The sequence below is a fragment of the Clupea harengus genome, chromosome 9 (assembly GCF_900700415.2).
Source record: "Clupea harengus chromosome 9, Ch_v2.0.2, whole genome shotgun sequence".
Classification (NCBI taxonomy): Eukaryota; Metazoa; Chordata; class Actinopteri; order Clupeiformes; family Clupeidae; genus Clupea; species Clupea harengus.
The window spans coordinates 19,750,201-19,777,463 of record NC_045160.1 but is presented as its reverse complement, the minus strand read 5'-3'; the positions used below and the strand labels follow the sequence as shown (position 1 = coordinate 19,777,463).

The 27,263-nt window shown below is 46.9% G+C and overlaps 1 protein-coding gene across 10 annotated transcripts in view; it reads left to right on the top strand.

Moving 5' to 3' along the window:
- Positions 1-27,263, top strand: part of msi2b (musashi RNA-binding protein 2b) — a 224,199-nt gene that overhangs the window by 40,696 nt on the left and 156,240 nt on the right. For all 10 annotated transcript variants that reach the window (XM_031573765.2, XM_031573762.2, XM_031573764.2 and 7 more), the window contains exon 6: positions 9,752-9,844. In XM_031573765.2, the coding sequence (XP_031429625.1) occupies positions 9,752-9,844 (93 nt within the window). The remainder of the gene's footprint in view (positions 1-9,751; positions 9,845-27,263) is intronic.

Here is a 27,263-nt window from a genome sequence, read left to right as displayed (position 1 = left end):
TTATAGGATTGGCCATTGATTGTGTACTCCAGTGCAGAATCGGTTGTGGCGAATGTTGTTCCTGCTCTTTATGTTGCTCAGAGAAGAGTCACAAAATGCCCCCGCCCCCCCGCCCTCTGGCTTCTCCACAGCCCCCCTGGCCCCATGTCACACACCCCTCACCCCCCCTGCGTCCGCTGGCCAGCTGGGTCCTAATTACGGGGCTAGCCGGCCACACAGGCACTTTATCTGCTAGCCGCTCTTTTATTGAAAAACAAGATTGTGTTGTTTTCTCCCCCTCTCTTTTCTCTCCGCCTCTCAGATGAAATGTGTTGTGTCGGTGGCTACAGTTCCTACCTCGACCCCTTTCCCTGTACAAAAGAACCCCCCTTTTTTTGAGGAACGGATAAATCATCAGATAGTATATTGGAAAAAGGTTTTGGACCCTTGTGTGTGTCTTGCTCTTTGTCCACACTTCAGTTTTCATGAGCTATCAGCTTAACTTTAAACAGCTGGCACGTAGCAGCTGAGTCTCAGAAGAAAGTGTTATGTTTTTTGGCCAATCCAAAGGACAGGTAGAGAGTGAGGCCTGTGAAATCAACATCACCACCCACTGATGTCCAAGTGAGCCAGAGAAAAGAAGTCGAGTGGAGGGGGGTGGGGAGGGGAGGGGAGGGGGGGAAGACAAAGACGTGGCCACCGCTTGGCGGAGGTTTGAAAATGTCAGGTCTTTTAAAAGTGACGGCTCTGTATATTTGCTCTCTAAATGCCTTAGACACCTTCAGAAGGGCCTTGATTTGTTTGCGTAGCCTCTTTCCCCTGCCAGCGCAGATTGAATTGAGTGATCTGGAGTGTCGGTGTGCTTTTTTTCGCCCAGTGATTATCTGAGTCTTAGTTTAGACAGTTATGTACATTTTCTTTTCACCAGTCTGAAGCCGCTCTGTTTTGCTCAAAAGGAGCGTCTTAAGAGGCAGCGATCCTGAGCCTTGATAAATTCCTCAACATTCCCTCTGATTTAATATTTCAGCAGCCGACAGTCCGATATCAATTTTTAGACTCCTAAATGGCAGCTGGGGAAAAATATCTGCCAGAAATGGCAAGGTCTATTGTACTAGCAAAGGAGGGGAAATACAGTCCCTTTTAAAAATGTATACGGCTCCCAGCGTAATAGTGTAAGTAATTTGTTAAGTGCTTATAACTCCCCTCGCTAAAGTTTCCAAGATTTAGCCTGAAGCGAGCGCTTAATTAGCATATTAATTTTTCAGAATGGCTTTGAGGAGTGCTTCTCCATATTTCTATTTCTTTTTTTTTTTTCTCCTCCTCCCTTAATGTGAAAATATTTCCTCCCTCGTTCTCGTGGACTGTTTATCAGGGGTGTGAGGCTTCATTGGCATTCAGGCAGCAGAGGCACGGGAGGACAGGCACGGGCGCTAGCATCTCGGGGGCCTCATAAGAAGCTAGCAGCCTGCTCCGATCAATCTTCATAAGCGTACAATCATCTATTGACTATGGGTTCCAGTGTGAAGCACAGCTGATCATTAAGATTAAAAAGGACAGAATGTGGCCTATTGGCTCAGTTTGTCAGAGGCAGCTAGCGAGTGCGCCGTGGTATTAAACCGTAAATGGGGATGAAGACGACTGAATCACATTGGGTTTGGGCTCTGGGCCTATGTGCTTTCATCATAATTGTTAATAGATTTGTTAAAATGATTTTTAGTCTAAGCTGCGCAAGCACTTGCTATTTATTATAATGTTTTTTGTAGGAACTCATTATTGCTTTATATCGCTTTGTATTTTTGATGATGTACATGTGTAATGCATGCGCGGAAATCTGTCTATCTATCAACGTAGCATGCTTGGTTTAGGTTGAGGTTTAGCTATAAGAAAGTGGTAGTCACAGCATCATGGGGTTGTTCCAGTGTTTGCTTATGAGGCCTTTGTAATGGGTTTTTCCCTTTGAAAGTGTTACGATGACAGCTTTATCAGACCCTTTTTGTCACCTATCCCAAATTCTTGGATTTGTGAAGATGAGATTTTGAGGCCTCACATCGTGTCATTGATAGGGCTTTATACGTCTCCATGCACTGTGCTAGCATCTGGGGCCTACAGGGAAAATACTATTCATCAGATCCTCACAGGTCCCTTCTACTTGACCCTAACATGGAGAATACCAGAGCCTCACTCCCAGGGTGCAGCATAGCAGAGATTCTGTCATCAGGAGGAGATGGAAAGGTAACTGTGAATGAGGTAGTCGGTTTCAGGCAGAATCCCCCCAAGGGACAGGGGGGATCAGTGGCCCATATTGAAGGGATTTTCAGAAAAGCATTGATTCATCCTCTTTTGTCGTCGCCCCCCCATCCCATCCCCCCCCCCACACACACACACACACACACACACAAACACACTCTCGTATGCTCCTCCTTGCTTTCTCATTTCTGGTCTCCGTATGGGTGCATTTCCCGCTTCGAGGCCGCCAGCGGTGAGTTTAACCAAATCGGCTCCTTTTTAACCACAGTGCCACGAGTAGGTCATTGGATTCACACAAAAAAAAAACAGTGTGTTAACAGCAGCCCAGCCTGGCTCCACGCTGATGCCATCCCCTCATCCCCTCATCCCCCCATACCTCTGCCTGAAGCAGGCGTCTGCTCAGGGGTTACTTGTGGCTCCTCTCCACTCCACAGATACATTTATAAAGAGAACGGCCCGTGCCATTGTGTGAGCCCGCGCCTCATTCACCTGCTTCAGGAGGCCTCGGCATAAAGCCCCCCCCCCCCCCCCCCCCCCCTCCTTCCCTCGGGCTTCTCCCGGCTGGCTTTTATCTGGCTGTCCTTGTGGAGCCGTGTGGCTTGTAATCTAAGCGAGCGATGGCTCCGGCCCCAGCCTTGTCAGTGGGTATTTACGGTAAGCATCTTTTCTTCTGCTCAGCTGCTCAGTGTAATTGTATTGTGGTTATCAATTAGGCCGACCTCTATTTATACACCCTAGAGCTGAGATTGCACCAGATCTCAGAAGAGAGACTGAGGGGGCATGTCCCCCCCAATGTTCTCTCATTTTTACTGTAATGTCAGAATGGTGTTTTGAAATATGTCTACTAGCATGGACATTGTTGGAGTGCTTTGCCTCTTCACTGATGTGTGAAAGGGCCTCCGAGTACTGCAAAGCTTTCACTCCAATCTGCCAAGCTGGTCTGAAATCAAGCACAGCAGTTGATGTTGTTGGGATTACTTTTGCTCTCTGTTGCCAGCTCATTGCATACTTCCTGTTGAAGCTGAGAGGACAAATGATCAGAAGGTGCTTAAGAGTGCCCTTTGACAGTCTGACGCAGGGCTTGGCCTAGAGATTTTACACTCTTACACTGTAAGTGGAGACCTATCTGCCGGTCTTGCGATTGATGCAAATGCTAAGGTGCTGGAACTCTCCTCTTTTTACACAGACACACACACACACACACACACACACACACACACACAGATGCTCATAGGAACACACACACACACACATACACACACACACACACACACACACACACACACATACACACACACACACATACACACACATACACACACAGCCATGCAGTGCCCACAGACACTCACTCAGTGTGCCAGAGTGAGGCGGTGCTGGCAGTACCCAGTTCATCCCCTGGTATCCAGAGACTCAGCACATGTAACTAATCAGCTCATGGAGCCTCTCAGTCAAACGCTGCCACGCCTGTCAATCAGGGTTAGCAGGCAGCCTCAGAGGCGCAGCCCGCGCCCCATCCTCCCCGCTGCATCTCAGCCACTCGTATTCAAATTCCACTCTGCAAATTGTGTACAAATTGGAGGCTCGGGTGCTATATTTAGAAGCCTGGAAATGAAGTGTGGCAAGTGGCGCTGGATTCTGTCACTCAAGTACACAGCACACACTTGGTATTAGCCAAAGTTGATTTCTAACTCTTCTTTTCCCCCCCTTGTGTGGAAAGAGGAAGGAGAAAGACGAGGTGGTGCTTGTTTGGCATGCCTAGGCTTGCTGGAGGGAAGGGAGTTAGTTAGTTAACCCCGGCCCCTTTGCAGAGGGGAGGAGGAGGAAGCTGTAAGCACTGAGACAACAATCAGCCCTGGGAGTGTGATTGAGCTGATGGAAATAGAGGTGTAAGTGTGCACGCACACACACACACACACACACACACACACACACACACACACACACACACACACACACACACACACACACACACACACACACACACACACACACACACACACACACACACACACACACTTGTAAACATACACAAGCACACACACGCATACACATGCAGAGCTTCATTATCTCTGGCTTTAATCAGAGACATCCAGCCATGAAAATAGAGAGCAAATAGGAAGCTGATTTAAAAGCGGGGAAAAAAAAAACAAAAAAACAAGAACAATCACTACATCAGAAGTAAATAAATAAATAAATAATTGTATTAGCAGGCTTGTCAAGGCATGAGACGGACTCGTGGGACAAGGGCTGACAATAGCCAACTGCAATTATTGGAGAGTACATTGCTAATCAGCGCGGCTAAGTTCATGAAAAATAAACTCGGGGCACCTCGCAACCTTCATGCCATCATGTTGGAAAACTGAAGGCTGGGGGGATATGTAGATGGACAACAGGTGTTTTTTGGGACATCTGTCTAAGTCACCACTCTCCGTTAAACTCTGAATAACCCCAGTCTCTGTCAAGCTGTTAGGATGAGAGCCCCCCCCCCCCCAATGGTCGGATATAACTTGATTTTTGGGCGTCTGTCTCTACAATTGTACTGCCATTTGATAAGCATCCCAGTTTCAGGGCATGGTACATCTAATGAAAGATCTTAATTAGATCTGTTTGTGCCCAAAGGACTGGCGATCTAATATTAAAGTGTCACTCGTATCACATTCCTTCAATTTAAGCTCCAGGACATTTCTCCGTCTATTATTTTGTATTATTTTCCGTGGTTCTGATAAAATGTGAACTTAATAAGCGCCCGGTTCCTTTTACACTGAACAAGTAGACTCACGCGCTCTCCGGCTATATTCAGACTGCAGTTCTGATTTCGTTTTTAAATTTGATCTTTAGGACTAACTATCCACACTATTATTTTGCAATAGATCTCATCAGATCAGGCCCTGTATTCATTTTCTAGTCTACTGCCATTGGTTGCTTTAGTAATAATGTTGACACATTGACGCAGTCTAGTTGTATGAAAGCAGTGCAGCAAATAAACAGAATGAAGAGAACTACTAGTATGAATATTTGGGATATTTATCGATCTCATTAATACGATTAAGGTTCTGTTCTATTTTTGCACTTCAGATTTGAGCTTTCGGTGTGAACAGAAACTGAGGCGTTTTATATTATGCGGTGCAGACGCTTCTATAGTGTGTTTTTAATGGTGCAAAAATGTGGTAGTCATAGAATAACCTTGATAGCTTACTGCTAGTCAATAAAACTCCTGCTGAGTCAATATTCTTGGATTTCCATGGTGTGTTAGAGCGTATTATATGATGGCAGGGCTAGCAGATGGATTAGTATTTTATGAAATTCTGCAGCTTTGCAAGGTTCAGCGTAGAACTGTGATGATTTTCATATGTCTTTATTCATGTGCGTGCTCTGTTTATTTATGTTGTTATTCACTGTCGCCAGGAACCTTATTCTATATATATATATATATATATATATATATATATATGTGTGTGTGTGTGTGTGTGTGTGTGTGTGTGTGTGTGTGTGCATTTTTCTGTTTAAGGATATGTAGATGAAGCCATCAAACTGCCTTCATCTTAAAAAGGGTGAAATCCAGGGGGAACTCTTGCTGTTTCATTTGCTCTTTGTCCCTGAGATTTGAACCCATGGCTTTGTGATTTGTAGTCCAGTTCAGTTTGAGCTTCATTGCGAAAGCCATAACCGTAAAAGCTGTAGGCACATAGTTAGTTCATTGCCCACAGCTCCCATTGTGCTGATACCAAGACAAGGGAAAATGCAGCACCTGCTTGATGACAGACCACTGGTTCCCCTTGCACCCTGGCATTTTATTTCTGTTTTCTCCTTACAAAGCTACCCCAGAATGCACCTGTTTCAGTTCTCATTGTGGCTGCTGTTTTTAATCACCGTCCTGCAGCTCAAACTATTCAGATGAGCGTCCACCCCAGTTCTGTGGAGTATCTCTCAGCAGCAGGCTTGACAAGTGACATTGTGTCAGTAGAGAGGAGGAGGAGAAGGGGAGGAAGAGGGGACGAGGAGAGGGGGGAGGAAAAGATTTTTTTATTTTGAAGCACACGTAGACCAAGAATGATTAAGCCGTGCCCATGAAAGATGACGGGGGTGAAAGCTGCCAGATCAGCAACCCCAAGACCACAGGGCTCATGCAGACATGTGGAAACATGCAGACACACATGCGTGTTCACAAAGATGCACATCTACACACGCTTGTCCTCCATCACTCCATGCCGTGTTGTTCTGATTTCTCCACGGTGAACCTCACTTCACCTCTTGTCCTTGCTCAGAGAAAGGTTGTAGTTTGCATATGTGAAGATCTTGCATTATTTCACCTTTTTTTTTATTCTACCTCTTCTACCACTCTTCTTCTTCCTGTCTCTTTCTTCTTCTTCTGTCCCACTAAGGAATTAACAGTTGCCTCAGTTCCCCTACACTCTTCTTTCCATTACTTTATTTGTAACACCTATTACCCTGTTACCACAGAACACTGGGCTGCCGCCCCACCCCCGCCCCCCACCACCCTACCTCCACTCACACGGGGAGCACTCCCTCCTGACAGATAGGGCTTTTCAAATTTGCACAAACGATGAGAGACTGCCGCATTAAAGTGCGGATGCTGAATCTGCAAATCCCCCAAGCAATAAGAACAGAGGCTGTTTCTCCTGTTGAAGCATGTTATTACAAGATGGGCCAGCTCCATCTATTACCTCCACCTCTCAATCAGCCGGCTCCCAGAGAGGTCCCTCAGCACACTCCCTGATGCATTGGACATTATGGCAGCATTCATCTTGGGATGGCTGCCTGCCGTAAGGCTTCCTCTCCGCCTCGCACTCCTTCGCTTTCTCCCGCTCTGTCTGTCTCTGTCTCGCTCTCTTTCTCTGGCCCGCACTCCTTCGCTTTCTCCTGCTCGGTCTGTCTCTGTCTCGGTCTCTCTCTGTGGCTCGATCTCCTGCTGGGGGAGAGGATGAAGGAAAGGCATTATGCATCAGAGATTGTGTGGGATCAAACGTCAAGTTTGAATGGAAATTCCAGTGATCATGCCTACAGAATAGTGTGCATATATATAATATAAATGCACATTTAGGTAGTTGAGGTTCTGGTGTAATGCTAGTTTTGTCTTTTTAGATGTGGTACTTGAAACCCATTGAAAGTGATGGTTGGCTATTCTGGCTAAATCAACGGTTGTACAGCGTCGATACAGCATCGTGTTGGCCTGAGTTTGCTCTGTTGGCTTCAGTGACACAACTCGGAGTGTTTTTGGGCACGGCCGCTCTTCCCCCGAGACCTCTCTTCCAAACGCACAGTCACAACCTCTCTTCCAAACACACAGTCTCCACACATCCTCACACCCTGCCCGATTCTGACTCCTGCTCCTACAGCCATGTCAGATTGTGAGCTAGCCTGTGCCTTACACACACACACACACCACACACACACACACACACACACACACACACACACACACACACACACACACACGCCTTACCCCTAGAATCAGAGGCAACATCGTTGTCCTGCTGGCAGACAAGCAGAGCTGCAGTCATCTCCCAGAAAAGCAGAGGCGAGAAGAAGAGCGAAGGGAAAATGGGCTGCCTGTTTGCTGTCAGCACTGAGAGAAATGGACAAAGTAATTGCGTTGTTCCAGAGCCACCAAAAAAAAAGAAGAGAAATCCTATCAGCTGCTGGGCCTCTGCTGTCACAGAACATAAAGACGGCGGCTAAAAACTTGCCCTGTGCACTTCTTACACCATCAGGCCCACAAACCGCCTGCTTCTGGGAAAGCATTGTGGGTGAAAGAGAGAAGTCAGCGATCCATCACGGCCAAATGGCTGGAGCCCGGTGTGTGAGGACTGTCAGGCGTGATTGGGAGCGATTGAGACGGAGCCAGACACAAGATGAGTGTCGAGGCTCAAACCTCTGTCTCACTGCTGCTGTCTATCGCTCAAGAGAGCAAATGATTCATATAATGGCTGTAATTAATAGCCGCTTTTGGTAGGGGTGCACAGTAATATCGGCATGACGTTGGTATCGACCTATTTAAACTTAAGATGTTCGTTATCGGCATCAGCAGATGTGAAAGATTATAGTGATGTGCCTGGCCGATAACGTCTCAGGGGAGCATCATACAGACCTGTTCAAGTAGGATGAGAATTACATTTTAATTTGAAAATGATAGTTCAAAAATATGTTAACCTCTAGACCAAGTTGAAATGATTTATCATAAGTGAATGTCTACATTTGTTAAAGACATTTAGGGTAGAATGAAAGGAAATGTTTTATGTCTGTTTCTACAACAAGAAAGCCATCCCAATAAGAAAATATCGACATATCGACTACCGCCAAAAATCCAATATCGTGCATCCCTAGCTTACTGTTGGATGGAGGGCTGAGGGCTGAAGCATTGCTCCTCAGCTGTGAGGGGGTATTAGAGGCTGTCACCATCCCTCTCAGTCTGTTCCTGCCCTGCCCTGCCCTGTCACTGTCACTGTCACTGTGACACAATGGCATTAGTGGACACAAATAAGAGGTCTTCTCCACTGAGACTCCACATGTATTCACATTTAAGGGGTCACTAATGAATGGATCCTAGATTATCCCTCTTTTATTAATAAAGCAATTTGATTGTTTTACCCTTAACTACAACTGTGAAGACTACGGTGGACTGTTAATAGCATGGTCAGTGTTTGTGGACTGTTAATAGAATGGTCAGTGTTTGTGGACTGTTAATGGTCAGCATTAGTGGTTAGCATGGTCAGTGTTTCGGATTGGACAACATTTGCTTTTGGCGTTAATGTCAGGCTTTTGGTTTCGGGTGAAGAAATTGCCCAGTAGAATTCTGTCTTTGGAGATTTGGTCTCATTTACAGAGGCCACCATGCAGCCTTCCCTGACAGTCCTGGTGGCTGCTTAACTTTTAACTTTCTTTTGTAATGTTGTTGCCGTGGGTGCAAAGTCTCTGGCCTAGTTTCTTTTCCCCCTGGGTAAGGGATTCTCGGGTCTCTGCAGAAATATTGTCTCATGCCCAGGTGTGTTTTCCTCACCTTAAAACTGGAAAAATGGAAAGTGTCAGGTCCCAGCATGTGGGAATAAGGGAGAAAGCTAATGCCAACTGCTACGAGACCCAGCAGGTGAGGTGTTGCATTCTGCCCCAAACAAAAAACACACACGCAGAGACACACACACACACAGAGACACACACACAGAGACACACACACAGAGACACACAGACACACACACACAGACACACACACAGATACACACACACTCAACATAAGCATTTTTAGAAACAATAACAAAATATCCCAGACACCCCTGGAGGTGTCACTGGAAGTGTCTTGCTCCGTGGTACAGGACCGGGTGCTTACCCTGCAAGATATCTCTGATTGTTAGAGAACCCTCCTTGTCATCGTTTTCTGTGCTGTCTGTGTGTGTGTGTGTGTGTGTGTGTGTGTGTGTGTTAAAGGGAGCCGTTTGAAGTCCGCCCTGCTAAGAACAAAATAATGCTTTCATATGCCATAATCAGTCTTGTCTTTCTCTCTCTTTTCCAGATGGTCACAAGAACAAAGAAAATATTTGTCGGAGGATTATCAGCTAACACAGTAGTTGAAGATGTGAAGCAGTATTTCGAACAATTTGGCAAGGTAAGACCCCCCCCCCCCCTCTACCCTCCCCTCCCCTCCCTCTCTTCGGCTTTGTTTTTGTGCTGCTCTCCCCCCGGTGAGATGTGTGGATTCAGTGGAAGTGGTTGTACTTTGCTTTAGAAGAGGGGCCATCAAATGGGCCCTTTGAGATTTGGGCCTGAAGGCGGATGGAAAAGCCCTTGTTCCTGCCAGCATATGCTTTTCCTCCCCAGCAGCGCTCGCTCCCACAGCGATCGGCTCTCCTGAGCTCCAGGCTTCGTGCCGTGCCACTCTCTCTTTCTCTCTGGTTGGCCACGGGCCTCTGGTCGTCTATAGAACGCCTTTGAATCGGGGCCTCTGGTTTTGTGTGTTATCACAACACAGGGCCCACACGATCTGGTAATTAGGATCAAACGTGTCCAGTGGCCGCGTCAGTCGAAGCTTGACTGGAAAATAGAGTAACCACCTGCTGTGTAATCAATGTTTTTTTGTTCTTTTGCATCTGTTTTTTATTTTTATTTTTTTTATGATTCAAGTTGTGTTATTTCATAATGCGGTGCTGATTGAAGTTCGCAATCAAGTGGATACTGTGTGTACTAGTTGGTGTGCATCTCTGCTCCCAGAAGAAGTCTGACTGATAGAATGCCTCACAGTCAGACACCTCAGCCTTGCTGTGTGTGTGTGTGTGTGTGTGTGTGTGTGTGTGTGTGTGTGTGTGTGTGTGTGTGTGTGTGCGCGTGTGTGCGTGTGTGTGTCTCTGCGTATGTGTATGTTTGTGCGTGTGTGTGTGTGTGTGTGTCTCTGCGTGTGTGTGTCTGCGTATGTGTGTGTTTGTGTCTGTGCGTGTGTGTGTGTGTCTGTGTGTGTGTCTGTGCGTAAGTGTACGTGTGTGTGTGTGTTTGTGTCTGTGCGTATGTGTGCTTGTGTGTGTGTGTGTGTGTGTGTGTGTGTGTGTGTGTGTGCGTATGTGTGTGTGTGTCTGTGCGTATGTGTACGTGTGTGTGTATGTTCTTGGTCAGACATGTCACTCAACCCCTCTACAGCCCACTCTGCACTAGTGTTTGAACAGGGATATTCTACAGCTCTCTTCTCGTCTCCCAGGAGACGCCCGGGAGATGTTTGTTGATGTATATAGCTTTCCTAATTTGGTCTTTCCTCCCTATAGCGTAAATATGATTGGCTGTTGTTTGCCAAATGGTGGGTTGCGTGATGTAGTCATGCTCTGTTTATCACTAGGAAGCGAATACACAAATATGTTTATTGTGCACCCAGAAATCCAAAGCAGTTGGAGATAAATGGGTACCTCGCGTTCCCTTCTCTGTGTGGGTGAGGTCAGGTAGAGTACACAAGACAATTAGTCAATTGACACCTTTGCAAAATTAAACACGGAGCCTTTTTGGAAAGAAGGAGTCTGCTGTCTGATTGGAAAAGAACAGGCTTGCCAGAGGAGGAGAGCTGGTACCATGCAGAGGAAATGAAGGTGTCAGTAGCAGGGCAGGCCAGGGTGGGGGAGGGGGAGGCTTGGAGGGAGGGAGGTGTGTAAGGTGTGATGCTGAAGACTTTCTTTAGGGCAGAGCGGGTGGGGTGGTGTGGGGTGGGGAGGGATGGGGCGAGGTGGGAGGGAGTTCATTTGTCAAACGTCTTAGTGGGGTTTGGACAGGCCTGCCCTCCAGGAGGCGGGGGGCACACTGTGACGTCTCTTAGTGATACTGGGCAGGGAGAGGAGAAGTGTGTGTGTATGGGTGTGTGTGTGTGTGTGTCTGTGTGTGTTTGTGTGTGTGTGTTTGTGTGTGTGTGTGTGTGTGTGTGTGTGTGTGTGTGTGCGTTTGAGTTTGAATATGTGTGTTGTGGGCACCTGTGTGTGCATGTGTGTCTGGGTGTGTACACAACATTGCTGTGTAGATTTGTATGAATGTGTGTGTGTGTGTGTGTGTGGCTCCCAGATGCCCAGGCGAGGCCAATTAACAGAGTGTTTCTCAGCAGAGTTGCAGGCAGAGAGCAGCGACTGGTGGGAGGGAACAGGTGGTGCGGGGCACTGGGGTCACTGGATCTGTCTCTTCATAGGCAGCCATCTCCCACCATCCCTCAGGCCGGGCGGGTGGCCTATATACCCCCCCCCCCCCCCCCCCCAGGAAGCCCTCCAGTGGCCCAGCTTTGCAACACGACGCGAGGCAGCATCAGTCTTAATGCTGTTGCAACGCTCGCATGACAGACTGGTGAATTGGTTCAGCCGCACTGGAGTGCGTAGCAAACCTCAACATGAAGACAGCTCAGAGAGCTTCAGCCTTACAGCAGTGTGCGTGTGTGTGTGTGTGTGTGTGCTAATATAGAGACAGGCTGCTTTCTTTGTATATCATTTGCATGCATTACTAATTAGACTCTGCTGCTGCTGCACTAAGGGTGGCAGCAGCTAGTGCCAGTTAGCCAATCTGCTTGCATTTCTAAACAAAGGCCTTGTGATTTGATGCCATAGTCGTGGGGGGTCAGAGGAAAGAGATTTACTGACGAGTCATGCTTAACCCCTGCCCACCGCTCTCAAATAATCTCTAAACTTTCTCTCTCTCACTCTCTCTCTTTTTCTCTCTCCCTCTCTCACACAAACACACACTTACACACACACACACACACACACACACACACACACACACACTTACACACACGTACACACGCACGCACACACACACACGCACACACACACACACACACACACACACACACAAACACAACACTGAAATGCATGCACAATTAAGTTGCACTCTGCTCACAAATGAACGCACTAGTTTGTGTTCGACACATACATTGTATTAATTTAACACATATACATTTACCCAATTAAACACAAATGCATATGGTACACTTAAGTGGCTGTTAAGTACACACATTTACACTCACACAACCCTGCCCCCATTTGCACCGCTAACATTGCGAGCGGCCTAATTAGTTGGGATAGCTTAATGCTGAGTCATAGGTTTATTGTAATCGGCTTTGAGCGTGTCTCAAAACAAAGTGCACTTCTTTTGCTAAGCTGAAACTCCTACTTGCTTCGTCACTGAGCTCCGGTTCAACCCCCACAACCCCCTTCTCTTTCCCTTTCTTTCTCCCTTTCCGCTCGTGGTTCTCCACCCCCTCCTACCTTCTTTTTCTCTGCCCCCAAACAGCTCCAGCACTGGGCTGCGTCTGGCGGCCCTGACTCTGGTTCTGCCAGGGGGGTCTGAGAGCTATTTCCACCCCGCTGCATGGCCACAATCACCCTTTATGCCTCCCCCACTCCGCATCCACCTCTCCCCATGTTGTTTAGTAGTAGATCCAGTGCAGGGCTGTTTCAAGGGCACCGCTGACCCACCGTGGCCCACTAACAGCAGCCTATGACTGGGATGCTGCTGAGAAGACATCAGTCTATCACTGGTTGTGGTGGGGGTAGAGGTGGGTGGTGTCTAGCTCCATCACTCACTGATCAAACCTCCCTATACTTAGTGACAGTGCAACAGTACATTTACCCCCCTTTTGAACAAATAGGAAGAGGCTAGAAGACACGTTTTTTTCCCAGTTTTAATGTACTGTTTTGTCTCCATCTCTCTATCAGGGGGAGGTGGGTCGCTTTCCCTCGTGTGAATCATTACTGTGCCAATACTTGTGTAGAGCAGTCTTGGGGTGGAGGATGCATAATGACTAGTTTGGAAATGGAACATTTGTTGTGATGTTCCTGTAATGAAATGTCATGCATTTGTTTTGCTATGTAGATATTCTAGGGAGAGAGAGAGAGAGAGAGAGAGAGAAAGAGAGAAAGAGAGAAAGAGAGAGAGAGAGAGAGAGAGAGAGAGAGAGAGAGAGAGAGAGAGAGAGAGGGTGAGGGTGATTGAAAAAGGGAGAGGCTAACTGTATGTGTGTGTAATGACTGCTCTCAGGGTTTCAGCTAGTTAATTTAGCATACTAGGTGAACTGCTAACATTTGAAAGCATTCTATTTATTTGAGGCCCTGGCTATAAAACAGACAATGCAGAAGTCTGTTGGCATGTGGTGGAGGTCCTCTCTGAGGTCCTCTCATCAGTGACCACTAACCAATAGCTTTGAATAGCTCATTCAAACAGGTTTTCTATTAAAGTAAGCCTTAGTGTATTTTTTTTTTACCTCCCTGCTTTTCAGTGTCTCAGCCTTTCTTTGAATGTGAAAACTTTCATTTGACTGCGGGCTTTAGAAGCAAATGTTTCGAGGCACCTAAAAATAGACTTTGGCGTTCAGGCCAGATGCACTTGAGTGTCATAAGCGTGGCCTGACCCGTTTCATAATCAGTCAGTGTCAGGGTTTTTTGGGTGGATCCCTTGGCGCCTGCCATGGTCATGGTTTACAGTACTAGGAATAGGGGCAGGACACTCACTGTCATTTTCATATTCACAGGCGCCATTTGATCTTTGTGTTTTCATCACAAGAAGAGCGTTTTTTTTTTGTTGCATCAATTAGAAATTGATGTTGAGGGAGACAGGGGCTACATACTATAGAAAACATCTTTGCACAATCTGTGGTCTGTGTTAGAACAAAGGGCTCTTAGCAATGAGGGCAGAGAGATAAAGAGGAAATTAGTGAGATAAAAAACAAAAAGGGGTATTTGGAGGCTGAAATACAAAGTCTACTTGATTTATGATTGTTAGGTGAAGGATTCACCAATTAAGACCCTTTGGAAAGAGCCTGCCTGTCAGAGAAAGGTGTTCCTAGCTCTGCTGCCAAAATCTAAAAGCACATTTAATTTGGGATCTTCTCTAGGAACTGAACCATCCATCTCCTGCTGTGAAGTTGGTAATGTGTGCTGGGTGTGTGACCCCCCTCACTTGGGTTTCATTCAAAATTCAAAATGACAACACATTCTTTGCTTGTTTTTGGTTGGGATCCTCTTCTGTACATCCTGCCGACATTATTGCTCATTCGGAACCAATCTCAAAAATCACCGTTTGTTTGTTGTCAGTTGGCTGTGTGTTGAATTTCTACTAATATTTAAATTAAAGGTAAACGTTTTTCATTCGTCTTCTTTAGAACACCCAAAGACTTGCAAATGTGCATATTACCCCGTTGAGTTAACGGCTAACAGCTACAGTCAGCTTGTAAATGATCTTTCTAAAACATGGGTTAGCCTTTGAAGAAAGCCTCAGCGTTCCCCGAAAGATTTCATTCCGCTCGCAGTAGAGCACTGCTGCCTTTTAAACTGAGTGAAAATCACTTGTGGTTATAGGCCCTGGAAGAAAGCTAAGCTAGAGGAAAAAAATGGAGGCAAAAAAAAGCAAGAGGGAAAAAAGACAAATGATTTAATATTCTCTCTGACCTTTGTTTGCTCTGTGTATTGGCAATGTTTCCACCAGTCAAGGGGGATGATTTTTAAAACACCCACTTGAGGATAGGAAGTTATAGGGTTTCTTGGCAATGTTTTCCATTTTAATTCAGCCCAGTGTTCTTGTCTCTGCTTCCCCTCTCTGCTGCTAGAGCCCTGAATGAAACACTTTGGGAGGTCTAGTCATGCAACCAGGGGCAGCACTCGTAACCACCACCATTTGTTACACTAACAGATAACTTTCAGCTGCCTATAAAACTGAGTCAAGTGTATCAGCATGAATTTCCCAAGTCCCTTGATCATTTCTGGATCGCTTTATCAGCCCCTGAAAGAGGAGAGAGCGGCCTTGTAAAGGAGCAATAACAGTTACCCAGCGTGTTCTTTCCAACGCTGTGGACAGGTCTCCCTCACCGTTCGATTAAATAACCCCCCAACTGCATTCCTGAAAGTTAATCTAAACTCCTAATCACTATCCTTGCTAATTGCTTTTCTCTTGGAAGTCCCCTGAGTGCTAAGATGATTTACTGAGCGGGAGCAGGCCGCGTTGCCTGAGCCGTGCCGGGGCCGGCGTTGGCGCTGCCGCTCGGTTGGTGCTCTCTTTGTCATCGGCGGAGCACTGACACCTCACACGGTTGCTTTTCGCTGCCAGAGTAAAGAGTTGGGCAGAGGCCTTTGAAGTCCGGGCCCAGTGTGTGCTTGCCTCAGATGTGGATGTGACCAGTGCTCAACTTGCCATTGAGCACAGGAAATGATTTGGGTTTCAGAATTTCGTCTGGTAGCGCAGAGTGGCTTGCAGGCTGGAGGGGTATTATAATGTGTTGGAAGGCGGCTCATAGTGGCGTTGGGTTTTTGGGAAGGTGATATTGAGGCTGCCTCTGGTTGATATTGAAGGTGTTGTGGTTCCTTTCATTCTTTGTATTGACTTGGGGTCAAGGTCAAGGCGTCATCTAGGTGAGCTTTTAGTTATGTTTTGAGCATAGGTTCATCAAAAGAAAATATCACTGCCGTCCACTGGTGATGTGGTTCCCGTAAAGGTTTAACCTGGCCAACCCCTTAGAACAGTTCCCCCTGAGGTGAGCCCTGCTTGGCTTGATTGCCTTTGGAATGAGTTATTAGATGGTTGTGTTTTTGTCTTTTTCTTTTTGTTTGTTTGTTTTGGAGTGGTCTTGGAAGAACGAGAGGTCTTAAGATGATTGAATGTGATTGAAGAGGATTTTTCAGGGCCCCGCTGACAGGGGGCCAATCTCAGGAAGATCCCGAGGCGAGGATTGAGTGGGGAACAGATGGAGGTGGGGTTGGGGAGGGCCAGGGTGAGGTGGGTGGAGGCTGGGATGAAATCATCCCCCTTTTTTTTTTTGCCCCTCTTTCTTTTCAAATGTCCATATTTGAAGATTTTTGTCAAAAAAGGGGATCTGTCCGAGCCTTTTTTGCTCCCCTCATCGGGCGCAATGAGGCCTCCGCTATCAGATCCCTTTGGCTCGCCCCATTGTGCCTGAAGGAGAGCGGAAGATCGCAATCTTCTGGAGCACTTTGCAGGCATGAAGTGCACCAATTAAATTGGCCTGGAACTCTATTAGGATTTAAAAGCCACCATTTTGTTATTTTCATTCTGCGCACAGAGAGACAACCTTGGCATTTCCTATCCTCGAGCACCACATGTTTACCTGTGGAGATGGTTTTGGAGTCTTAGGGGAAAAAAAAATAGTCACTCGGGGGGCAGTTGTGATCTAAAAGATGGAAGAATCATCTTTTGGAGATCTCACTCGGAAATAAGCCTTCCCCGCGTCGGCGCCTGCCAGCATTTGAAATGTCCTTTCCTTGGTGCAGTTAGTGCACGGGCAGACAGCAGGTGACCAATATTCTGCGAGAGCTAGGGAGAGACCTCTGTGTCAACAGAGAGAGAGAGCGAGATACAAAAAAGAAAGAAAGAATGAAAGAAAGAGAGAGAGAGGAGAGAGAGAGCTAGTGAGAGCGACACCTTGAGTTTTGAAATAATTTCATTTCATGTAGTTTCTACAGACAATGGAAGTTCACAATTCTACACCTCTATAGGCAGTTTGAATGTTCAACATGAACTGGATTGGAAAAGATTCAGAGTGTTATATGTCGTAGGCAAAGAAAGGAAAAAATGATGATTCAATGTTTTCTCCTAAGCTCTTCTAAAATTGGATCATTCATTTATCACAGGGCTACTGTATCTCTACACCTGCACTGTAATCAAACTGCAGTGAAAGCATGACATTCACTCACACACACACGCACACACACACGCACACGCATACACACACGCTTGCACGCTCGCACGCACGCATGCACGCGCGAACGCACGCACGCACGTACGTACGTACGTACGCACGCACGCACGTACGTACACTCATCAAATTGCACATCCACCAAAAGAAGAGTTAAAAACAGTTCCCCACTGGGATAACAACATCCCACCCAAAACATTTTGAGAGCTGTCCGTAAATGGCTTCGGCTTTTTTCGCTTCCTTCCTCTTTCTCACTCCACTGCCTTTCTCTTTTTCTCTCTCTCTCTCGCTCTCTCACTCTCTCTCTCTCTCTCTCTCCCCACTCTTTGGATCTTTCTCCCATTTGAACGTAAGGCTTGTTTTGCCTGTTGTTAAGATGCAGTGGTCTAATGAAGCCTCCAAGGTATTGAACATCATATACAATTACTGTGCTTACACAGTGGAGAATGACGGTACCCGAGCCTGACTGAGCCCAGCTCAGATAGGGCCGTCCCAGGGGAGGCGTGTTTGGAGCTACCCAGATGAGGGCGGGCATGGGAGGGGGGAAATCACCTAACATGTTTAATAATTAGGTGTTGGAATATATCCTGACACATGTTCAGCCTGGCATGTGGAGGCTGTGTAGTTTTGATCGAGTGCAACTTTTTGTTAATTCATTTGCTAGATTCAAATGTGCTGTATGTATAAACCAGACTTGTCTGGGCTCAACTGATTGGACAGGTGACCCTACCCCCCACACCCCTTAATAGAACCCAACACATGGAGAGGAAGTATGACACTGTAATGTGTACGCTACTTCTCTGCAGGTGTGTGTGTGTGTGTGTGTGTGTGTTTGTGTGTGTGTGTGTGTGTGTGTGTGTGTGTGTGTGTGTGTGTGTGTGTGTGTGTGTGTGTGTGTGTGTGTGTGTGTGTGTGTGTGTGTGTGTGTGTGTGTGTGTTCTCTGCCGACAAATGTTTTACCGCCAAGTGTTTTCCCCCTTCCGCGAAGTCAAGTGCACAAGGAAATGGTGAAGGACTCGCCGGGCTCGCACACTAATTAACTGAAATGCCACGGCGCTACCTGCCTTTTAATGAACTTTCCAGCCATGCTCGCCGCAGGAGGCCCGTTTGGTGGTTGAGCAGCGCTGATCCCCTGTCTGCCATCAACATGCACAGGAAGATGCGGCATACACAATGGAGGCAGAGGCTTCTTCTCCGCAGAAACGAGGCCTGCAGCCAGCTGTTGTGGATGGGCAAGGTCAAACGCATGTTGGGCACCATTGAGGTGTTTCGGATCAATCATACAGTGAGGTGCAGGGGGAAGGGAGTGCTCTCCGAGAGGTAGAGTTATCCATCTTAGTCTCCGACCCCATTTTCACTGATGCAGATTTTTAAAAGGTCTTGGTTTTTTAGTTTTTTGAGCTGACCACATTTAATTTTATGGTTGGGAGAAGTCATCCAGTTGTCCAGTAATTGCATCAGTAAATGCACCCACTGGCTGTTTGCCTAAAAAAAAAAAGGGCCATCAGTGATGCTAATGACATGAGCTAGCAGGGAAATGTAGGGACTGTGATTCATAAATAATGAATGGGCGCTTTAAGAAAAGAAAGAAAGCTTAGCGTTTGAAATAACACCTGCCATTGTTTATGCATGTCCTCCCACTGTCCTCCCTGTGTGTGTCAGATACAGATTTATAATGAAAGAAATATGACAGAGTTAAAAGGAAATGGGATGTCCTCGGGCTATGAGCCGCTGCGCTGCGCTGCAGCCAGGAATAGAGCAGTCTGCGAGCCGCTCCTGGCTCCGGGCCCAGGTATATTCTCCTCAGATTTGCCTCACCATATGAAAAGCCATTCACAGTCCATTAATACAAACAGCATTCGTCAAATGTCCCCCCTCGTGCGCTTTTCGACAAGAAAATCGGACCAATTAACGTCATCTTCTTTTGAGGATTTCTGTCCATTAAGAGAGCGCTCCTGTCCCTTTTGCCCTCACGCTTTATCGAAGAATATACATCTCCATTTGTCATCGTGAGAAACCTAATTAGAACAAAAAAAATGAAGTGCTTTCTCAGGAAGCTTAACATGTATGGAACAGGTGCTGCTGCGGTGAGCCAGTGGATGTATAATAGATCGTTCTGTTTGGATTCAGGTTGTGTGAAAGCAGAGCAAGATCCAATATACACAACCCCTCACTCTATGGCCTGCTGCTAATTTGTTTGAGACAAAAGAGGATTTAATCGTTTTTTGTTTCAAAATCCTCCTGTGCAAGTGTTTCTTGTCTCCTTTCCCTGCTCCTGGAGAACACGTCTCTCCGTGGTGAACACCAAGACAGATTGCACATTTACATGCCATGATTCAAGGAGTGGATCAGCCTGAGTCCCCCCCCCCCTCTTTTTTCCCCCCCATCAAGACAATCCCACAATGAAAGAGTAAATAATTAAAAGGCGGGCAGAAAGAGCAAGGTAGGGAAGAGGGCAGATGAGCATTCTAATTTCCCTCAACAGCAGGTGGTTGTCATCCATCTGAATGTAGTTACAGACAGCTGGTGGACCAGCACAGGAGAACACGGAGCCGAGCTGGCGTAGGGGGCGGAAGGGTTTGGGGGGGGAAAGAGGGGGTGAGATGGCGATGGGGTCCAGTGCCCGGTGGCACGCTCCCTCCCTCCGTCCTTAATGATAACACATTGCCTGTGTGCCCTCTGAGATCTGCCCGCTCACAGATGTACGAGCCTCCTACCCCGGCAGGAGGAAGAAAGAAAGAAAAAGAAAAGAAGCTTGCTGAAGTGCAATTATCAAAGTGAAGGACTGCCCAGATGACCCTGTAGTTCCTCTTACTAGCATTTTAGATTTATTGTTGTTTTGGAGAGCAGTGTGTCTGTGTGTGTGTGTGTGTGTTTGTGTGTGTGTGTGTGTGTGTGTGTGTGTGTGTGTGTGTGTGTGTGTGTGTGTGTGTGTGTGTGTGTGTGTGTGGAGGCGGTAGCGGTAGTGCCGAACACTTTTTGGCTCACAGATAACGACTCCCAGCTTCCGTCCACGCCTGCCGCTTAGTTGGGCTGAGCCTCCTGGCCGCGCTAGTCGCCGTGGCGGCGGCCGCAATCTGCGACGTCCCACCAGAGCCTCGCGGCCTGGCGTTCTCAAGGACTCGGCAGCCAACCGCGCGAGTCCGTGTGAAGTGTTAAAGAGTTAACGGCACCCAAATGACAGTGAAATCACCACGCAGCCGGGAAGTGTGTCAGAAGGGGAGCAGAAAATGCAAGAAAGGGCCCCGACTTCATTTGCAAGTAGGGGGACTTTAATTAAAATGATCACGCACGGCCGCAGACCAAACGCATTAAGCATGTTGTGCCCGACTCTGATAAATACATGATGCTGCGACTGGAAAGACGGCTTTAAAACACACTCATCCCACCTCCCAGCATTTCATCGGGGGGATATTTGCCTTCAACGCAGCAGTGACCACGACCAGCAAGGTTGTGTGTGTGTGTGTGTGTGTGTTTGTGTGTGAGATAGAGAGAGTTAGTGGTACTTTTTTGTCCTCTCTTTATTCCTCCAATGCGGTGCTCAAATCCCAGCCCTGCTAATTATTTCCAAAGCAGGGTGTAGAGGCCCAGACAGACGAACCTTCTCAAGTCCATTTTTAAAACAAGAAAAAAAAAAAAATGAGACCGCATCGCTTTCTCTTTCTCGCGGTGGCATGCGGTCTGGGGGCAGGGATTGTTCTGTGGAAAGCTTCAGTCGGGATGATCAGTGGACTCCATCGCGGTTGGCGCGGCACTGAGGAGTAATCCACCCAGGAGGTCTGGTATCTCCACGGCTAAAGACGGGCAAAGTGTGGGGAGCCTTGCCAAGGGGCACGCGAGGAGCCCGCGGTCTGCCTCAGTCACCGGCTTTCTCTGGCTTTGTGACTCAAATCCCCCCACTGCCTGCACATGATAATTACTGTACCGCTGTGATGTTCAATTTTTACAGCTTTTTGTTTAATTTTCGTGTCGCTCTTCAAAAACTTAAAAATATATGAGTCAGATGGTAATGGTGTTATGAACATCCAGGCTGAGCTGAATTGGAATTAGACTGGTGCTGGTCGTGTCTCATGCATTGCCAGTGACATTATGAATGTAACATATAATTTGTCAGAAACTTTCCATCACGATTCAAAAGCTTTCTTTTTTTGTTCACTGTTATTGAATTGCTTTGAAACTGACATGTCGTCACTCTGGCTTCACTCCACAGGGAGGAGGCTCTGTGCTCGTCTCCCTGTGCCTGCTCTGTGCCTGCTCTGTGCTCGGCTCCCTGTGCCTGCTCTGTGCTCGTCTCCCTGTGCCTGCTCCGTTGGGCCCCATCAGGCCCAGTGCCCCCCTCTCTCCTTACCTCACTGCACTCAGCATCACTCTCCTGCCGCTTCCCCCTGCACAAACTTTATCTGAGCCTCATATCCAGACGGTACTTCAGTCCATTGGACATAAAGAGTTGAATTTGAGCATATGGCTTTACTGCATTACAGTATGTTACAGATGGCCGACGCCGTAGACCGTTGCTGTAATGCGACTTTTACTAGTTAATTGGTTTAGTGTCAATGGCGGTGCAATAGAAAATGCCTCTACATTTTAACTATAATTAAACAAGGTTACTACCGATATGTGTGTGTATTGTGTGTATTACTCTAGATTATGTGGTGATAGGCACAAGCATATCCATATGCAGTCCTTTTGTTTTGCTCTGAGTTCATGCGTTTAAGGCATGAGTGGCGCTGGTGGAGTTGGCAGCGAACAGAGACGGCGGTGAGGTCAGATCTGCTGCAGGCTGTGAGGGACAGTAGAGTTGGTGAAGTTGGCAACAGACTAAAGTGCATCTGAAGCACCTCAGCTCACCTGGAGCACTGCAGTCTTGGGCCAGCCCCATGGGCATCACACCCCATTTGCTCTTCATCGGAGGAGGCTGCCATACCTCTCTCTCTCTCTCTCTCTCACTCTCTCTCTCTCTCTCACTCTCTCACACACACACGCTTATACTAATGCTCACATTCCTAATTCCAAATTTACACACACACACATATATGCAGCACACAGACACACTGACTCAGAATATTCCATTTTTTTTTTTACACATACTTGAAAATATGTATGTGTGTACACTGACCCCCTTTCACTATCCTTTCAGCCACAGTCGTATTTGATAAATACAGTGTTCATCCTCTTGACAGGCCCACAGTCATGTGTGCAGTTGAATATCCTCCCCTGGTTTCACGGCTCCGTTTCTGCGTGTTTGCGTTCCACACCTTTCAACCTTCTCCTCTCCCCCTCCATTGCGTGCCAAACACAAAGACCCGGCTCGGAATCACGGCCGCGACAGGGGCATTCTAATGGATGCAAAGCATTGCACCGTGCCACAGAAGCGTCGCTCTGTGCTCAAAATCAAAATGATGGCATTTTCATACTTGGAGAGTTGCGGGATAATTTGAGATGCCGCGTTCCTCAGAGCCTGAATGTGACCTTTTGAGAAGTGCAGACTGCATATGCATGCAGCGTGTTGGACAGGCGTCACTTCTGAGGATGTTTTTTTTTGGGGGGTTCTAATTTAATCTGCGATTTATGCATGCCATGGGAACCATAGTGAGGATTTTCTGGAAGCCTCTAATAGGTTTTTTTCCTTGGGAATTTAAAACATTAAGAATAGTGCATAACAGAAATGGATGCAGAGAGGATTTATCAGAGAGATTCGAGTCCCAGTATCACATCCCGCTCTCTCTCTCTCTCTCTTTTCTCTCTCTCTCTCGCTCTCTCTCTCTATGTCCCTCCCTCTCCCTATCTTTCCTTTTCTGTCTCCCCAGCTGTCTGAGAGGAGTTGGAAGAGAAGCATTTGGCACTTTCTGCTGTCTCGCTTCATGAGCTGTGTTTCACTGCTCTATCTCTCCCCCCCCCCCCCCCCCTCCTCTCCCCCACCCTCTCCTGAATGCCCCCCCATCACACCTGATTCCATTTGACAAAAGACCCTAATGGCTCAATGTTTTATTGGGGATTGAGAGCCACTGAAGACCGGGCGGGTTTGGCCCATCTGCCACAGCTGTTCGTTCTTGCATGTGTGACAGATTCGCTCTGAAGTATTTTAAATCGGGTGTCAGAGAAAGGGGAGGGGTTGGGGGAATAGGAGTTGCACGACTACGTGATAAATAGCTCAGAATTATGAAGGGTGCAGTAGAGGTTTTCAAATTGGTGCGTTTGTGTGTGTGTGGCAGATGTTTGCGTGTCTCAAACATTTGGAGTGTGGATATTGTGTGTTTGTACACGTGCATGCGTTTCAGTGCATTTTTCTCAGCCGCTGCACACAGACTTGAGTGACGTGCAGAAGTGTCTTACCCCAGGGTTTGATATTATACGAGCAGACCACTGGAAACATTCAACATTCACCTACTGTTTGCTTTCCAAACGGGAGGCTGAAGACTGTGTTTGACTCTATATCCCAGTCCTTGCTTCGTGATTTGGAATGACCTTCAGGTTTGAACACATTCCCATTTCTATTGTTGAAGTAATACTTTTTTTATGAAGCGGCCAACACTGGAAAGTGAGTGCGTTCTCCCAGAAGTTAATAACCATTCACACTATCAGAACGCTTCATTACCTGGCCTGACCTCAGTGGCATTTCACTGCTGCCTGGATATTAAGCCAGCTCTGCAAAAGTGCCTTTGAAAAGGCTTCGGGAAAACAGAGGGAGAGAAAGAGGTAGAGAAAGGGAGAAGGAGTGGGGGAGTAGAGGAGGAGGAAGAAAAAAAAATAGGGAGGATGGACAGATACAAAGAAGAAGCAGAAGAAGGGGTAGAAAAAAAAGACCTAAAAAGAGACAGGGAAATTTGGGGGAAAATAGGTTGACAGAAGAAAGGGGAGAGAATAGCGCAGTGAAAGAATCTGCACCGGAGAGATAGAGAGAGAGAGGGGGGGGGGGACACAACACGCAGTTCCCATCCAAGAACGGCTAGCCTCTGATTGTCAGGTGCAATGTTTTGTAATTACTGTAGCGCCGGCTCATAGCTGAGCAAGTTCTGGCCCTTCTTTATTACATTCTGTCAGCCATCTTTCCTCCTCCCCTCCCTCCGTCCTCCTCCTCCTCCTTCTCCTGGTTCTGTACCATATGGCCCGGTTCAGTGTTTATGCTAAAACGGTACACAGAATCACACTAAATGCCGCAGCCCTGGGTCAGTTAGTGTTTTTGTGTGATTGTATTTACCTGATATTACCTATCTTTATTTCATACCCTTGGTGGATTTTGTCCTTATTGGTTATTACCGGGGGATTTTCTGGGATCTATACAGTTTCTTACCAGTTCCTGGAACTGAACATGTTCTTGACAAAGAGCTCAAATGTTGTCTCTTGGGGCTGATCTTGGGTCTGAAAGCCCTGAGTGCTCCGACCTCTACTGGGGTCACTTGAGCCTTTTCCAGATTCTTTCTCTACCCCAGATTACACATTCAGACCCAGGTATTTAGGCTGTCATATGTAGTGGCATTATTTAATTTTTTTGTTTTATTATTGTTTCAGACTGCTACTTTTTTTTCAGTTTTCCGGTCTAATCTAGTAGTGCCATGACAGTTCAGTCAGTATCAGTGAAATCCAGTTAAAGGTTGTGTATGATCTACTGCTGCTTGATTTGCACATTTAGTGTTCTTTCGCAGCCCACTGGATCGAAAGGATTGGGAGAAAAATCTACGCTTTCACAAGCTACAACTTGAGTTAAATGAAATAAAACCGCAGTGGAAATGTGAAGTCAGGAAGTTGAGTATTATGCTGTCAAGTCCCTTCATTTCCAGTCACAGCCTTCGTTTACGGAATTCAAAGGGAATCAAAGAGTCTTAGGAAAATTGCAGCATAATCTGTGACTATCTGCAGTGTACTGGGAAACCCCTATTGCTTAACTCCCAGTACTTTTATCAGCTCATGTTGTGCTTAACACCAACTAAAAACTGATGTTCTCACTAGTTGTAGGGTCAAACGTGTTTGAAATCTGTCAGATGTGATCATCTCGAGTTCTTAGACAGAAGGGCCAGTGATTTTTCAGTATAGTTGTTGCCATAGTCTCTGATTGGACGTGAGTTTATGTGCTCTCACCTCTAGGTGCGTAGCCATTATGCTGATGAATTATACTCCATCGCTGAAAATCTTAATGTGTGTTTGTGTGTGTATGTGGATTAATCGACTGGGCTGCTCTCAGCAGGTTGTGAGCCTTAGCCCTTTTACGGAGGTGAGGCTGCCCACATGTTGGTCTCAGTTACATGGGGCACATCAGTGTTAATAGCTGTAGCTCTATTACCGGTAGCGGTAGCCACAGTGCTCGTAGCAGTCGTTTAAGCGGTTGCAGTTGCATTAGCAGGAGCTGTAGCAGCTGCAGTGGCTGTCGTAATGGCTGCATCAGGAGGATGGCGGCCCGTGAGTCAGTCACATGTGGCCTGAATTAGCATTTGGGTGCTCTGGATGAAATCTGCTCTGGCAGGATCCAGCGGAAGCGTGTAATTAGACGGTCGGAAGGACCGTTGCCGTGGTAACTTTACAAGTGGAAGGAGGTCTGGAGGTGAACAGTCAGAGTGCCGGTGGCAGAACAGACCACATTGCCACCTCTGCAGCCTCTGTACCCGTTGAAACTGAGGGAGGGAGGGAGGGAGAGAGAGAGAGGGAGAGAGAGAGAGGGAGAGAGAGGGAGATAGAGAGAGAGAGGGAGAGAGGAGAAGAAGGGTAGTGGAGATGAAAATTTAAGTTTTTGGGGTAGGGGAAATTCGTTTTCAGATGCCCTTTAAAGTGTTAAAATGGGAAATACCATTCCTGATTCTTACTTTCTGGTCACCAACGCCCAAGAAGTACTTTGCTACTTGACTCTCTCCATTTGACATGGATAGATCAAATTATTTTGACATCCGTTGGCAAACACAACCGAAGCAGTGTTTGAGGCGAATTAAGAAAAGAAAGCCTGTGATTGTCGTGGCCAAGAACATGTCAGTGTTCTGTGGCAGCTACAGAAAAGAGTCTCTTCTCTTCACATTGCAGTAATTTAATCAGTCCTACTTCTTCACGCTGAAGTTTAGGTTTCTTCTTGCACAAACTCGTATTTTTTAACGGTCAGATTGTTGTTTCCTGTTTTTGCTTTGGTAATGGCAAGAGTGTGCAGACATGTTTGGCAGTGATCACAGGAGCGTCCATGCTGCCGGCTCATTTAAACAAGAGGAAGCCTTCAGCTGGACACTGGAGGCCCATGTGTAGATAATGGAGGAATCAGCTATTTGAAAATAGGGTCAGGCTTCACCATGTTTGGGGGGTCGGAAAGACTAAAGGGAGCAATAAAGCACTATAGAAATGGAGAGAGAGACAGGAATTGAGAGTTACGCAGTAAAAAAAGAGAGAGTGAGTATGAAGGAGAGTAAGGCACTGAGAGAAAACTGCACACGAGACAGACAGTGACTGGGAGTGAGACACTGAAAGAGAAACAAAGAGGTAAGAGTTCTGTTTAACCTTGTTCCCCCACCCAGCCTCTCCTCTCCTCTCCTCTCCTCTCCTCTCCTCTCCTCTGCCTGAACATCAGCTATTTACTGCTGCTGGCTGTGTGCTGGGGCCCAAAATAGAGGCACAGTAATCACAATTACACAGCCTGGGTGGAGAGCTGAAGTGTCATTTAGAAAAATAATCAAAAAGTCATCTCTTACCCTCTCTTTCACACACACTCTCATTCTCTCTCTCTCTCTCTTTGTCTCTCTCTCTCTCTCTCTCTCTCTCTCTCACACACACTCACTCACTCACTACCAGTCTCTCTATTTCTCTGCCACTTCAATCTGGCATACTTTCAGGCAGCAGCTCTGTTAAAAGCCACTAGCGGTGCAGGCTAAAGACCACAGTCACAGTAAAGCTTGATGAAATA